Raw genomic sequence first — 16,925 nt, 5'->3', positions numbered from 1 at the left:
TGTTAATTGTAGGATTGGTGGGCCTGAATCTGGATGGTGTACCCTGTTGAACCACAGCTGTAGTGGTCTCATTCGAAGTCCCTCGTACTGTACAACTCTTACTGTGGAAGCCATGTAGCCCAGTAGCTATTGTACTGCCCAAAGGTTGTTGTCAGATTGGTCAGAGTCATCAAATCGGTCATATGATGTCCTCTATATGGTTCGTGGGTAGATATGCTTAAGCTGGTATTGCCTCTATCCATGCTCCAATATAGGTTACGAACTGTAAAGGGGAAAGTGTGGATTTTTCATTACTGATGTACAGTCCAACTGTTCCAAGAGGTTACATGTTATGGATATGGAATGGGGGAGTGTGTCTTTCGAGGAAGAGACCAGCAGCCAATCATCCTGATGCCTATAATCCAGTGAATCCGTTAGAGTCTGAGGTGTGCACAAATTAATGTCATACGCTTTATAAACACTCTCGGTGCCATGGACAGTCCAAATGGAAGCACCCTGAATTTGTAACTCTTGGTACTGACCTCAAATCGGATAAAGTGCCTATAGTCAGAATGGATGCTTACATGAAGGTGGCATCCTTTAAGTCCAGTGTGGCAAACCAATCCCCTTGCTGTAATAACGGTAGACTGTTCTGCCAGGTGGTCAATCTAAATTTTCTTGTTTTTATGAAATGGTTTTACTCCAAGTAAGTCTAGGATGGGATGGTGACCTCCGCTCATTTTTGGGACAGTAAAGTACCTAGAGTAGAAACTGTGCTGTCTCTCTGACTGGTCAGCTAGTTTTTATTTATTTATTTAAAAATTGTAGGCCATCCATTACTGTTGTCTCCAGACGGCTTACAACATTATTTCAATCCTCAATAAAATAAGTTAACTATTCCACACTGAGCATTATTTTAAATAAATTAAATAAGTCTAACACAATTAAAATTACTATGATAAATATTGGCCAAATAAAAAGGTCTTGACTTGGCGCCAAAAAACATACAATGAATGCGCCAGGCGGACCTCTAGGGAGTGCATTCCATAGTTGGGGCGCCACCTCCTCTGAGTACTCTGTCTCCTGACCAACTCCCCTAGTTGGACTGCCCCTTTCTTTAACAGTGTCACAGTCTCTTCCTGGAGGATCGGGAAGGTGATGTTCTACTGTTCTGCGAGGAGGGAGGGTCTCAAATTTTATTTTATATTCATGATCTATAATGGGTAGAACCCACTGATCAGATGTGATAAATTACCAGATGGGGAGATGGTCTTTCAGTCAATCCCCAAAAGGGAATGGTGGAGCAAACAGGAGACCGGTTCACTATCTATCAATGCTGTCTTTTATCAGCATCCAAACTTTTCCTGGGTTGCTGCAGACAGGTAGCATCAGTGTGGCGAGACCTGTTCAGAGGACAGTTTGGGTATTGTTGGTACCTGGTGAGATAGGTTTGTTCTGCAGGTAAAGAGGGGTGAAATTGAGCACCAAGGTTCCATGGCCACTTACATTGTCTCTGGTGACTTGCTGTAAATCCCATATGCTGAGCCGTGAGTCTCACCTTGTGAATCAAGTCCATTCATTCGTCTGTTTTTGAATGGAATAGTCCGGTCCTGTCAAATGGTATGTTTTCAATGCATGTCTGAGTCTCCTGCAGCAAGTTTGCTGCTCTGAACCATGTGTGTTGACACAGAGCTATGGATCCAATGAGTTCCCTCAAATCGCAGTCAACGTGACATCTTGTCATTGCGATCTGCTGCTTGGATAGCTGCATTGCTTCTGCAATGAAGACTCCAGCCAGTTCCCTTTGCTGGAAAAGAGACTCCATCTTTCGCCACAAAAGACCTGGTACTGTGCCATAGTTGCTTCATAGTTGGAAATATAAATACTAAGTCCCATGGCAGAATATAACTAGTGAGTCATCATGTTGATTTGGCGTTCCTCCTGATCCATAGGTACAGAATGCTCTTGTTGCTGTCTGCCTTGTGTAGCCTCCACAACAATGGAGTTGAGTTCCGGATGATGCAAGAGAAACAGGACATCTTGTTCTCAGACCCAATACATACTCTCCAGCCAACTTGAGACAGGGTGGGGTTGGTTTGAAAGCTCCCACAACTCCTTCATCACTCAGTGCAGTGTTGGGAGGAAAGGCAGAGTTACCACAACCACATTCTCTGTTCACATCACAAACCAGATCGTGCGGTTCAGCGTTCTGCTGAGCGTTGATCCTGAGGGATGTGGCCATTCTGATAATCTGCTCAGAGAAAGAGACTTTCTCCTGGTGAACTGGGTCCTTGTGCAGAGACCATGTTTTTCATAGAGGTTGATGTTGCTTCCTCAGCATATAGATGCAAGTTTGAATTGGAGGCGTAGTCCATAGCAGAAGATGAAAAGGATGCAGGCGGCTGTTGTGAGGCTGCTTCCCAACGAAAGCAACGAGCCCAGTTACTGCTACTAAAGCCTTTATTCTACACAGAGCTAACGATTACAAACATGGATGATGATGATGATGATGATGATGATGATGATGCGAGTGATGATGATCAAGTTGTCCTCTCTTTCTGAATGGGATCAGTTCATGTGATACTTTTAACTCACCTGGGCCGTCCCTCGACAGGCGGGTCAGAAAGGCTCCTCTCTCTTTGTCGTTCCAACAGTCTCATCTCTAACTGCCCTAATCTGCGCATGCATCTGTGTCTGCAGGAGCACACGTCTTACAACAGCCCCTCAAGGCTAACTCCTGTGTTCTCACCATCCTTATCTGCAGGTGCTGCAACTGTCCCCTTGGCAACCTCTAGGTCGGCCTCTGATTGTCCCACGCTTTCAAGTTCCTCCTGAATCCCTCCTCCCTCTGTGCCCTCATCCCTTAGGAGAGTGCCACCAGGGAGTGCAGGGGGTGTTTGAACTACTGGCACCAAATACACATCTTCCTGTAATGAACTCTGGTTCCCATGGGAAGCCTCTCTCTCTCTTGCGCACGCCAAAGACTCCTCTGAGTCAGCGCGCATGACAGTAGCAATGATGGTAGCATGGTTCGAGGGTGTAGTCAGCACTTGACCTGATGTGGATGGATGTTTGGTAGGGCATTGTTGTGGTGAACGGGGTGGAAAGGGTGGCTAAGGGTACTCGAATGAAGGGACTAGGGAGTCCCAATCATTCCCATAGTCATAGCGGTGGTATGGAGGCATCCAATAAGAAAGCCTTCCATACTTCCATGAAGCCAGTGAAGGATGGGAAAGTGCAATTGTTCCCCAAAAAGTTGAGGCGTTGGTGGTCGTGGCTACAACTGCTCCGGTGAGTTAGTGGCTTGCTTGGATGGTAGCTCAGAAAGCGTAGGCGATCTCAGAGGAGAGTCTAATATTTCTCCCTCCAAAATGGACATTGGTAGTATAGTATCAGTTCGGTGAGTTTCCAATCTCGTTGGAGTCGTCTGACATGGAATGCACAAACAGCGGTCAGGTTGGAGATGCCTTCGGTATTGATACCATCGTTCTGAGGTTGCTAGCAGTTTAACTTCCTGGTGTGAATCTACAGGTCGAGACTCAGAGTGTGATTGGCACTTTCTCTTTTTTGCAGACTTATCCTGTCTAGAATGTTTAACCCAACTGGGGTCCCTTCAACTCAGTGTGCTTCCTTTTCTACTTTCGCTTTTTTGGAGAGTTGGTCAAGCCTGATTGTTTTGCAGGCTGAGTTGGGAGTTTGAGTGAGGATTTGAGAAAAGCAGAGGTACATTCAGGCCCTTTGTCTGCGGAGACTTCACCAGTGACTCTGCACATAGGGCTCTCTCTCAGAGTTCTTTCTTCAGCAGCCCTTCAAGGATTTTTCTGGCCTGTTTAGTGAAGGCCTGATAATATGGACATTTATCCACATGGTGTCCTTCACCCAGGAAGAGCAGGCAATGGAAGTCACCCTTTTCACATCCACATTTGGTGGATGTGATTTCACAATGCGTTTTCACATCTGCATTTTGCGCACTTCCTAAAAGCTGGTTGCTGAGCCACTGAGGAGATAAGAAGAGTGAATCTAGGACAGAATAGGTAAGTCTTGAAGAGAAGACGACAGAAGGATTACAGGGGGTTGGGGAGGGGGGATTGAAAGTATGGAAAAATGATAAGAAAAGGTCAAAGAGTAAAAACGGAGAAAGATGTGAGGGAAAATTGAGAAGTAGTTGTTTAAGATTTGAGAAAAAGCTGAGGTAATATAGTAGAGCAAAGAGAGTACTGAGGCACAGCGAATGGCGGATCGAGGAGAACTGACAAAATGGCAAGAGTCTGCCTGTTTATACACCCGGGGGTGCGGGTCAGGTCCTGCCAAAAATGTTAGGCTAGAAGAATCTTTCTGAACTAGGGCACTGTGCAGGTACAGCACCCTTATGTGTGATGCGTAGAGACCATGAAGAAGAACACAATATGACAAGTAGAGCTCTGTCTGCCAGAAGTAGAGACTATAGTCTGCTCACAGTTAAAAGTGAACCTGTGTGCAAAGGATTATTTACAGATCTGAAGGAGGGTGTGTGTGTGTGTGTGTGTGTGTGCGCGCGCGCGCGCGTGCGCAGAGACAGAAAAATGGATGCAGCCTGGAAAGCAAACCATTAGAGTCAGAAAAAAAAAGTATCAACTCCATTTTCTTCTTCTGAGAACCTGAATAATTGCTTGGGATAGTTATGCATGAGAGTCTTCCAGTCCAAGAAAGTTAAATGGATCTGAGCAAATATAGAAGAAAGAGATGTACCACCCAGTACACTCAGCTAATATTCAAAGATCTGAGTGAACCAGCATCTCTTCAGACATACATTTATAACTGAAAAATAGCAAATGGCTAATAGTAAAACTAAGTGTTGTTTAAAGAAAGAGCAGTAACTCAGGATCAGAATACAAGCTACCTTGAACTATTAGAGGGATAAAATCACATTCTTCTCAAAATGGAAGTAGCCAAAGTTCTAGCAATCAAGAGAATACAAAGAAGTTTGGCTTCAAGGCATCCTTCCATCCTGTAACAGCAGGACTTTTATTTTTTAATTAATTTCTACAATGCTCCTCAATTAAGATGTCCACTGCAGCACACTATAAGACAAGACAGTGGTTAGTGTTGGACTGGTACTCAGAAGATCTACATTCTGGCTATGAAGGTCACTGGGTGACTTTGGGTGAGTCACACACTCTCTGACTCTTGAGGTTGTTTTGAGAATAAAATGGAGAGAAGGAGGATTATAAAAATTGCCTTAGGGTCCTTCCAGGCAAGAAATATAATATGGAGGATAATGAAAAACAGACTGTCACAACACCAATGCTAGAGATAAACTTAGAAAGCATACACTAGGTCAACAGATTTAATCCTCTGATATTTGGGCACTGCAGTTGTATTTGCAATCTAAGTAGCATGCATTACAGCTTCAATAAATCCAGTAAATATTGATAAATTGCTTACCGTTCTGCTTCTGACTTCGAGCCAATAAGGAAACTGTAAGCAGCATAATATAGAAATTAAGATGAGTGTATGGCAGAAATAACATTTAATGTATATATGATCAGTTGAACTGGACACTGCTATCATGGGGTAATGTTTAGAACACCTGACTAGGAATGAGGAGCCCCAATTTCCACTCAATCCTCCTGAAGGCTCACTGGGTACTATTCAGTCTAATATAACTCTCCAGGTGGAGAGTGAATTACTATGTACACCACCTTGAGCTCCTTGGAGGAAGGATGCAATATAAATAAATAGCCATTAGCTATCACAGCTAAATAAAAGTCTTCCTATTCAGAAGGAGTTTATTTCAAAATGTCAGCTAATGGGAATGTTAGCTAACGACAATTAGCTGGAGGTCATATTTGTAGTTTTTACAGATAGCTGTCTGCAAACTTTTGGAAGGGGATACTGGACTGGGTGGTCTCATCCAGAACTGGTCTTTTTATTTTCTTATGCTATAGTACCCAGGTGGCATTCTTCTTCTCTTAGATCTCCAAGGCATTTCTTTCAAACAAAATATTTCTTGAATTATGCTGGTCTGAACTTGGCAGCAGCCTGCTAAACCTCCTTTCTCACTGATCCTTTATGAAGCCCTGTTTTACATCCTCACATACAGTAAACTGCTGCAAGAAGCATCCCTGTTCTGCTAAATGATGGCTGCACAGTAATAACTGAAGGCCAATGTCCAGTATAGAAACATTTCCCAAATTTCTAAAATACAGTAATAAAAATAATCTTTAATAAATCAGCAGAAATATGTTAAAAATACTAGCATCAGCAGCATGCTTTTCTCCCAAGTTTAAGATAAATGACACTTACTGTGATGGAGTTGCTAGGATTTCATTGTCTTCGTCACTTTTAATCATTTGTATTTTACCATAATATAATGGATTTCCCAGTGTCTGAAAAATTGTCAGTTTTGTTTTTTGAAGGTGATTGCCAATTTCAAATTCAAAGACATAATCATCTTTTATTTCCTGTCAAACAGAAAAAATATTTATATAAGTAACTCATCTCCAAAAGGATAATTTGATACACAGATTGAAACTAGGTAACCTGTTAAAGAGCCCATCTGAAAGGTAAAACTGCACAGAGAGAAAAACATAGAGTGGGAAGGTAAAAGAGGGCTCTGAAGATAATTCTAACACCCAAATACAGCTGCTACTGGCAGCAGTAGGTTTTAAAATACTTGGTTATGTTCTTTTCAGTCTCACTACCTTGCCGACTTTATCCCCACAGTTAAAGTGAGTACATTCATACTCAGCAACAAACTCTGATTTATTTAACAACAACCTTTTGAGGCATAAATGAGTACTTTGAACAAGTTTGAGACAGCTTCCCTTTATTTATGCATTTATTTTAATTACTGTTAGGAATATGCCCTCCTTGTATATACTCATCTTTCTATTGGCTGAATCAATTATGTCCATAACTAGCAAGAAAGAGACAGAGGACCATATTTTCTTACTTTCTAAGTACACACTCCAAACCCACTTCTAACAAGGATGCCTTAGTAGGTGCACAGTTGCATTCCACCATAAAGCAGCAGCTCCTATGCAAGTAATGTTTTGCCTGAACTAACACAACAGGTTCTGGGCCTGCTTCAAGTAGAACCATGTTGGGCTGGGGACAGATATAAACACCTAGACAAGAAAAACTTGATAGAGTTAGAATTCTTCCCTCATTTCACCATACAGCTGAATCCAAGAACTAATGCTTAACTGGTTCCTGACTACTAGTTGAGCAGATCAGAGGAAGCTACCCCAGCTGGTCTAGGGTCTCTGGGATACAAGCTGCCAAGCTCCCAGACCAAGCCACCTGAGCAAGCGAACAGGAAGAGCGAACAAGAGTTTGGGGGGGGGGTGTCAAGGGGAAGGTACTTAATTAACATTTTTCCTTCTTTTCTCTTCTTCTTGACCCCATGGTTCCTCCAGCCCTTTTGTTTTCTTTCTTACAATGCACTCACATTTACTGGAAGGATTGTGTTGTCAACCTTTAGTGACAGGAGAAAGCACTGGTTGTCACACTAGCCTACCAAGCCAGAATCAGAAAGATAGCACCAAAAAGACTCCACAGTGGTAGTGACCTGCAGCATCTCTTGGTGGCATCCCAGGGATGGACTAGGCTTCCCAAAGAGGTACATCTGGCACTGATGCATTTTTCATTTTGGAACCAGATCAAAACCTTTTTATTTTCCCATTGTTTTAAATGTTAATAATGTTTTAAGCTTGGGTTTTATTTACCATAATTTGGATGCCGTATCTTATTTATTTTATTGTATTACTGCCCTGAGACATTGTGAAGGGCAGGATATAAAAGCTTTAAATCAATCAATCTGTGCAAGCTAGTAGCCCTGTTAGAAGAAAAGGTGAGAGCACTACAACAGGAAGTTTCTACCTTCAGGGAATATAACATGAAGAGTTTTTAGACAGAGCGGTGGAACTGCAACAGCTAAGAGTAGTACAGAAGCAAGAAGTGCATCAACACGCTGAGGCAAAAGAAGAAAACTCTGAGGGGAGATGAGGAAGAAACTGCCTAGAAAAGAGTGACAGGTGCAGAAGAACTAGAAGACACTCTCGTTGTGTCAAGCATTAAAAGAAAATTTTCGGTGGTATATCGCCTCGAAAGATATACAGAAAATGGATAATATAATGAAAAATGTTGGAAATGTAAATTAGTAGATGGAACGTTTTACCACATGTGAAGAACATGTGATAAAATAAAAAGATTTTGGAAACAAATATATGCAGAAATGCAAAAAATGAAAAATTAATTTTCTTATGAATGCTAAGGATATGTTACTGAGTATCATACCAGAGACTCTTCCAGAATCTATGCCAGAGTTCTTTAAATATATGATAGCAGCCAGAGTAATGATTGCATCTAAGTGAAAAGCAGAAGATTGTCTAACTACCAAAGATTGGAAAAACAAGCAAGACAAGTATACAATAATGGTGAAACTATTTATGTAAATAGAAGACCTGGCAAAGAATTCAATGAAAAATGCAAAAAATGCATTATTATGAACAATTTAACTAAGAACTAAGAAACCTGAACTAAACCTGAAACCTAAAAATATTGTCAGTGATTTTTATCTTAATGATAAAGTTATATTACCTACAATCAGTTTTATAAAATAGACAAATCTATGTGTACATATACATATATGTATATATGTGTATCTTCTATATGAAGATCCCCTTCATGGATCACTGCCTTGTCGTGGCGAAGGGGCTTGCGTAGCTCAATGAAGCTATGAGCTATGATGTGCAGGGCCACCCAAGATGGACAGGTCATAGCAGAGAGCTCTAACAAAAGGTGATCCACTGCAGAAGGAAATGGCAACCCACTCCAGTATCTTTGCCATGAAAACCCCATGGACAGTACCAAAAGGCAAAAAGATATGACGCTGGAAGATGACCCCCTCAGGTTGGAAGGTGTCCAATGTGCTACTGGGGAAGAGCGGAGGGCTAGTACTAGTAGTGCCAAAAAGAATGAAACGACTCGGTCAAAGCTGAAATGACACTCAGTGGTGGATGAATCTGGTGGTGAAAGGAGAGTCCGATGCTGCAAAGATCTATACTCCATAGGAACCTGGAATGTAAGATCCATGAATCAAGGCAAGCTGGATGTGGTCAAACAAAAGAGATGACAAGACTGAACATCGACCTCTTAGAAATCAGTGAACTAAAATGGACAGGAATGGGTGAACTGAATTCAGGTGACCATCAGGTATACTACTGTGGGCAAGAATCCCTCGGAATAAATGAAGACGCCTTCATAGTCAAGAAAGAGTAGGAAAAGCAGTAGTGGGATATGATCTCCAAAAGGACAGAATCATGTCATCTGATGCTGATGAGGCTGAAGTTGACCGGTTCTATGAAGGCCTATAACACCTTCTAGAATTAACACCAAAAAATTATGTCCTTATCATCATGGGGGATTGGAATGTTAAAGTAGGAAGCCAAAAGATAACCGGAATAACAGACAAGTTTAGCCTTGAAGTCCAAATGAAGCAGGGCACAGGCTGGTAAAGAATTCAATGGTCATAGCAAACACTCCTTTCCAACAACCCAAGAGACGACTCTACACATGGACATCATCAGATGGTCAACTAAGAAATCAGATTGACTAGGTGCTCTGCAGCCAAAAATGGAGAAGCTCTATATAGTCAGTAAAAACAAGACCAGGAGCTGACTGTGGCTCAGATCATGAGCTTCTTGTTGCAAAATTTAGGCTTAAATTGAAGAAAGTAGGGAAAAACATTAGGCCACTCAGGTATGACCTAAATCGTATCCCTGATGAATACACAGTAGAGGTCACAAATAGATTCAAGGAATTAGATCTGATAGACAGAGTGCCCGAAGAACTATGGTCGGAGGTTCACAACATTGTACAAGAGGTAGCAACTAAAACCATCCCAAAGAAAAAGAAAGGCAAGAAAGCAAAATGGCTGTCAGAGGAAGCTTTACAAATAGCTGAGGAAAGAAGGGAAGCAAAAGGTAAGGGAGAAAGATACACTCAATTGAATGCAGAATTCCAGAACAGTGTAAAAAAATAGAAGAAAACAATAGAATAGGGAGGACCAGAGAGCTCTTCAAGAAAATTGGAGATATGAAGGGAACGTTTCATGCAAAGATGGGCATGCCAAAGGACAACAATGGCAGGGACCTAACAGAGGCCGGGGAGATTAAGAAGAGGAGGCAAAGTTACACAGAAGAAATATACAAGAAAGAACTTAACGTTCCTGATAACCACGATGGGGTGGTCACTGACCTTGAGCCAGACATCCTGGAATGTTAAGTCAAACGGGCCTTAGGAAGTCCGAGCAACAACAAAGCCGAGCAAAGAGGTGACAGTATTCCAGCCGAGCTATTCAAAATCCTAAAAGACAATGCTGCAAAAGTGCTACACTCAATATACCAGCAAATTTGGAAAACTCAACAGTGGCTACAGGATTGGAAAAGGTCAGTTTACATTCCCATCCCAAAGAAGGGCAATGCCAAAGAATGTTCAAACTACCGCACCATTGCACTCATTTCACATGCTAGCAAAGTGATGCTCAAAATCCTACAAGCTAGGCTCCAGCAGTATGTGGACCGAGAACTACCAGAAGTACAGGCAGGATTTCGAAGAGGGAGAGGAACTAGAGATCAAATTGCCAACACAAACTGGATCATGGAGAAAGCTAGGGAGTTCCAGAAAAACATCTACTTCTGCTTGTTTGACTATGCTAAAGGCTTTGATTGTGTGGATCACAACAAATTGTGGCAAGTTCTTTCTTTAAGGGAGTACCAGACCATCTTATTTGTCTCTTGAGAAACCTATATGCATAGGCTCGATAATGAGCATGTAAGTGTGTTCGGTCAGATTCTTCCCAAAATTTCCTCCACCTGCGCTCTAATCATCTCCCAGCCTGCTTCATCACCTGCAACTCAAGTGTATACCATGGTGCCAAGCGGGCTCTGCTAGGTGGGAGAGGACACTTAGGAGTGATCGTCTCGATTGCCCTGGTCATTTCTCTATTCCACAGATTGACCATGGCATGAACAGGAGTGCCAGCTTTATGAACCGGAAAATCACCCAAAACCCTCAGGAATCCATCTGGATCTGGGGGCAAACAATCTTAATGGGAGTCCGCTGGGCAGGAGGGTGCACAGTACACCAGCAGAATCCCTAATCTGTCTCGACAGCCCAGTGCCTAGTCTGAAAGGAACAGGAAGACCCATGAGGGAGACTGAGTCTCAATAAACCAGGGAGACCCCCCTCCCCTTGCCCCTGGGCTTGGCTGGTGTTGCATCAGATACCTGGGTGGGCATAGCTGAGTGAGGTAGACATCTCCCCCTTCTCCTGCCCAGGTCTCTGTAATACATGCTAGGTAACATGTGGGGTGCCACAGGACTGGTACTCTACAATATTTATATTAATGATTTAGATAAGGACGTACAAGGAAAGATAATGCAGATGAAACAAAGAATAACAAATACCCCGGAAGACAGAGATAAGATGATCTCCACAGGCTAGAACACTGGGCAGGGAACAATGGAATGAAATTCAGTAGGGACAAATGCTAAATCAGAAGAGACCAAATGCTTTGCTACAAGATGGGGGACACTTGGTTCAACAATACTGCAAAGGAGAAGGATCCTGTGCTTGTTGCAGATCACAAGCTAAATATGAGCCAACAGTGTGATGCAGCTGCAAACAAGTTCAAACACTGTTTTGGATAACAGAAGTATCACTTCCAAAACATGTGTGGCACTAGTCAGCACTAGTCAGACCTCACCTTGAGTACTGTGTCCAGTTTTGGACAATTAAGTTTTTAAAAGATGCAGAAATGCTAGAAAGGGTTCAGATGAGGGCAACAAGGTTGATTCGGGGACTGGAGACAAAACCCTATGAGGGAAGATTGAGAGAAATGGGCACGTTCAGCCTCAAGAAGAGAAGACTGAGGGGTGATAAGATAGCATTGTACAAGTACATGAAAGGCTGTCCCAGAGAAGAAGGGCAGGCTCAGTCACTGCTAGCTCAGATTCCAACAGTTTATACTTGATATTGAGAATTTTTTTGTCCCAACATGCATTATTTTACACTTTCTTACATTGAACTGCATCTGTCATTTTGATGCCCATTCTCCCAGCTTGCAGAGATCCCTCTGGAGCTCCTCACTATCCTTTATGGTTTTAACAATCCTAAAAAGTTTGGTGTCATCAGCTTGGCCATTTTGCTACTTACTCCTAATTCCAGATCATTTATGAATAGGCTGAAAAACATTAGTTCTAATGCAGAACCCTGTGGGACTCCACTGGTTACTTCTCTCCATTGGGAGAAGTTGCCATTAATTCCCACCCTCCGACTTCTGTTCTTTAGCAAGTTAGTAATCTGTAAGAGAACCCTCCCCCACCTTTCATTCCATACTGCTTACTTTTCTCAGGAGACTTTGGTATAGGACTTTGCCTTTTGGAAATCTGACTAAACAAATGTCTACTTTATCACCCCTCTACATGCTTCCTTACACTCTCAATAAGACTTCCCCTTCAAGAAGCCATGCAATTTTTTTTTCCTTTTGGGACTTGTTTCTGTGCTTACTGATTCTTCCTTCACTAATGCTTTCAAGTAGTTTACCGAGAAGTGGTATTAAACTCACTGACTTGTAACTTCCCAGATCCCTCCTGGATCCCTTTTTAAAAATTTACATTAGCCATTTCCCAATCATCTGATACAATGGCTGCTTTAGCACAAATTCAGTATTTCAGTAAGGTTAGCAATTTCATGTTTGGGTCCTTTGAGAACTCTAGGATGGATACCATCTGGACAGGGTAATTTGATGACTTTTAGTTTGTCAATAAGGTGATGAACTTCATCTTTTGTCACTACTATCTGCCTTAATTCATCAGATTCCCTTTCAGAATACAGAAGTTCAGGAACAGGTATCTGCTGACAGTTTCCTCTCCTCCTACATGTAGGCAATTTGAAACTTCCTCCCCTTTATCCACTAAGCATGATTTGACGTGAACAGGATGTTTCCCAGCTCCTGTTAGCTTACCCTCAGAACTCAGTTTAAAAGTTGCTCTGCCATCCTGTTTATGTTACATGCCAACAATCTGGTTCCATTCTGGTTCATTCACAATATCAATCTCTCAATTTTTCTTGAATAATAATTTGAAACAATTCAAGATACTCAAGAACTGTTCATTCTTTATATTCTCATGTTCTGGAACAAGATGTCTCTTAACTATGGATAAGCTTAATTCACAGTCCACTATTACTTACATGAGCTGGCCAGACACTTGGTTGTGACTCGTCAGGCTTGATAGCTTTTTCTACTTTAGCATATTTTTCCACCTTCAGAAATATCAAGAGAATAGTGAACTAAAACCAGAACAAGTAACAGCAGCTCCTTTGAATGTTGCAATATTCTTAATTATCAATAAAATGACAGAACTGGATAAAAAGGTAACCAATTTACCTTTAAAAGAAATATTAACCATTTGAGTGCCAATAAGAATAAACACATTAATGAAGATTTCATAAGGGTGCAATCCTATAGCCTGTGCACACATTGCTCATCAGTCTCAAAACTCAGAAGCAACCAAACTTCTTATGCCTTGCCAGGCTGATGATAGGAGCAATGGCAGAAGTGATCTTTGCTTCTCTCTATTCCCAAACTTCCTATATTTTTGCAAGGCAGAATTTTCAACCCATCTAGGAAGGACAATTCAGAGCAAGAGGGGAGGTGGCAACTATGGACTCCTCCACTTCCTGCCCACCGGAATGCTCCTTCCTCCTCCTCCCTGAGGTCAATTTTTCTTATCTGACTCCCTGTTCCAAGGTCTGAGCACTGTCTCTGACCTCAAAAAGGGTTTCCTGAGCCATCCTTTTGAGAGCCAGTATGGTGTAGCGGTTAAGTGTGTGGAACTGGGACTTGAGTGATCTGGGTTCTAGTCCCCAGTCAGCCATGGAGCTCACTGAGTGACTTTGGACAACTCACAGACTCTAAGCCTAACCTACTTCACATGGTTGTTTTTGCAAGGATAAAATTGAGAGGTGGAATAGAATATATAAGCTGCCTTGAGTTCCTTGAAAGAAGAAAAGGAAGGACATAAATACAATAAATAAACAAACAAACAAATCCATCCATACTGATAATTTTAATTTTGTATTTGTAAATCAATGTATTTTTTGTATTGTTATATTTAATGGTAATTTATTATGTACTATTGTATTTCAATGTATTTTATCATGTTGTAAGCCGCCCCGAGGTTTCGGCAAGGGGCGGCATAGAAATGTTATAATAATAATAATAATAATAATAATAATAATAATAATAATAATAATAATCCTATGGTCCCTGGGACACTTCCCAGGAGAAGTATGAATTCAGCTCTGGCACAAATTTTCAGTCTAATGCAGGGGTCCTCAAACTTTTTAACCAGGGAGCCAGTTGAAAGGTGCCGGTGCTGGGCACAGGTTGGAAAGGTGGTGCCGGCGGTGTGCGCAGGCCGGCATGGGGGCGGGGGCTGTGCATGTGGGCACGGGCGCTGAGGTGGGGGCAGGGCATGCGGTGAGGTGAGGCGAGGTAGGCACACACCGTGAGGCAGGCACACGAGGCAGCGGTTTTCTCGCTTGGAGATCGTTTTCTCCTAGTGAGCAAACCACTGCCTCCCCACAAGTGGGGTGAGGTAGGGAGCAGTGGGCGTGTGTGTGGGTGCGGGTGCGCATGTAGCGGGTGCAAATGGGCATGGCGGCCAGATAAATGGGCATGGCAGGCCGAATCGGCCCCCAGGCCATAGTTTGAGGATCCTTGGTCTAATGGTTTATTTATATCCTCTTTTCTAAATGCTTATTTAAAACAATGCGTAAAACATCCATAGTTGGGCAATTAATTTATTAGCATCAATCCAAATGTCACAAAATAGTGAGAAAGCCTTTGCCAAATCTTTTCATCAGGCTGAGATTGCCCAGACTGGATGTTTTTTCTTGAGGACCAAAATGGCTAACTTGAAAAAGAAACTTTTCAATTTACATTTTAAATTATTTTAATGGATCTTACCAAAAAGAACAATTCATTTGATTTCTAATTCAATTTTCTTTAAAATTTATCTTAAACTAAGTTACTCATATTCTTATAGTTTATGATTTGCCATCCATTCCAATGTGAAAGACAAATTGTCAAGGTGCTACTCAACACGTAACCAACCCATACATTCACAGCAATAAGACTAAAGTCCTTTATTGCTACTTATCTACAAGATTTATAACTCTATAGATAAGCTCTACTGTTGATGTCTTTGCAATGCAGATGCTAATCCTTTAGTGGCCTCTCTCTCCCGAGCCCACTGGGACTAGCTCTCCTGGCCCCACCTTTCTTCTCTCTGACGTAACAAGGCTTGCCTTTGTTCCCTCCTCCTCAGAGTTCTGCAACTGGTTGCTAGGGAAAAGTCTATCACGCCCCCTACCTCTCCTGTGTCGTGCTCAGGAAGTTCAGCATCAGAAGGGGGAGGGACAGTCTGCTCTAACTCTTTCTGAGCCGAACTCACTCGTAGTGCCTTTTCCGCCTTTTCCCTCGGGGGCTCGGGCGTTGGGCGTTTGCTCAATGGGCGTGGAGTCAGGGGGAGGTACAGCTATCCGTTCAGCCACCCCCAAGCTAGGTTGTGAGGTTGGCATTTGGGTACAGGGTCCCAGCACAAGACCTCCTCGTGAGGTGCTGCCTCTGTCGGGGCTTCAGGCACGACACAAATATCAAAATGGGAGCACTTTTCAGATACTGACAGCTTGCAGAAACCTAAATACTTACATCTACTTCAGATGGTACAGTCAAATAGCAAGGATGCTGTTTCCACATATCTACACACTAAAAAGAAAAAAGGGGAAAACAAAGATATGAATAAAACTCATTAGAGCAAATAAGATTATTTAGCTGATTTCCTGCTTAAGCTTTTTAAAACATACATACATTTCCAGCTTTAGAAATTTTGAGGTCGTGCTGTTGAGCTCCTTTCCTCTCCTTTCTTTTTTGCAAATAATCAAACAACCTGAGCTGTGGTGGAGTTGTGCAGTAAGACACTTCCTGTTGTCGATTCAGAGATGACCTGGAGTATCTCTTGAAGCACCTATAAGACATTGAAATTTTAAAAAGTTGACATTCTTTATCCCATTTGTACAGGCTTGCATTCACCCAAAGACCTATCCAATAATGCTGTTCTAGAGCCAGCTGTGCAATTTTATTTTTAAAAGATCTCCTGTTTGCCACAAGTGTGCTCAATTCTTCCCAGACTACTTGTTGTTAGTCGCGAAGTCATGTCCGACCCATTGCGACCCCATGGAAAACATTCCTCCAGGCCTTCCTGTCCTCCACCATCCCCCAGAGTCCACTCAAGTTCACACCAACTGCTTCAGTGACTCCATCTAGCCACCTCATTCTCTGCCGTCCCCTTCTTCTTTTGCCATCTATTGTTCCCAGCATTAGACTCTTCTCCAGTGAGTCCTTCCTTCTTCCAGACTACTAGAAATTTTTTTTTTCAGAAATGTAACTAGAATTCTGCACCACTGTATAGATTTTAAAAACAAGATAAAATGTAAAAAACAGAAAGAAATCTAAATATTTTCCCCATTAAGGTAATCTATTCCACCTTAAACAGATTTTTACAAGTTCCATTATAACTTTCCAATACCGTTTCATTGGGCGTGTATTCATTTTCTGCTTGTTATAAAGAAGTCTGTTTGTCGTGCAGGTTACCGCAATTGATGGATCTAGACAAAGAGGTTCTGCTGTAGCCAGTATAAGTTGACTTTCTAAAAGCAGTTTGTCCTCCTAAAATACAAACACAGAAGATTCCACAATGAACGTAATTTAAATACTAAGGATGCAATACTATGGACATTTACTGGAGCACATATCCCTCTAAACTCAGTAAGACTTATTTCTGTATGAATATGCATAACGTTGGCTGCATGTTACAAATATTTTTAAAAAAAAC

General features: G+C 42.0%; 1 protein-coding gene across 16 annotated transcripts in view; it reads right to left on the bottom strand.

The window, feature by feature from the left end:
• The window catches only part of SUPT20H (SPT20 homolog, SAGA complex component), a 94,236-nt gene that overhangs the window by 49,079 nt on the left and 28,232 nt on the right, over positions 1-16,925 (bottom strand). For all 16 annotated transcript variants that reach the window (XR_006416840.1, XM_044452422.1, XM_044452423.1 and 13 more), the window contains exons 10-15: positions 16,620-16,759; positions 15,902-16,058; positions 15,743-15,799; positions 13,219-13,290; positions 6,265-6,422; positions 5,404-5,436 (exon numbers count right to left, since the gene is read on the bottom strand). Coding sequence is in view for 15 of the 16 variants with exons in the window: in XM_044452422.1 (XP_044308357.1) it covers positions 5,404-5,436; positions 6,265-6,422; positions 13,219-13,290; positions 15,743-15,799; positions 15,902-16,058; positions 16,620-16,759 (617 nt within the window). In the remaining variant the exon portion in view is untranslated. The remainder of the gene's footprint in view (positions 1-5,403; positions 5,437-6,264; positions 6,423-13,218; positions 13,291-15,742; positions 15,800-15,901; positions 16,059-16,619; positions 16,760-16,925) is intronic.

The sequence above is a fragment of the Varanus komodoensis genome, unplaced genomic scaffold (assembly GCF_004798865.1).
Source record: "Varanus komodoensis strain SLA01 unplaced genomic scaffold, ASM479886v1 scaffold72, whole genome shotgun sequence".
Classification (NCBI taxonomy): Eukaryota; Metazoa; Chordata; class Lepidosauria; order Squamata; family Varanidae; genus Varanus; species Varanus komodoensis.
This window is presented reverse-complemented; position numbering and strand designations above follow the sequence as displayed.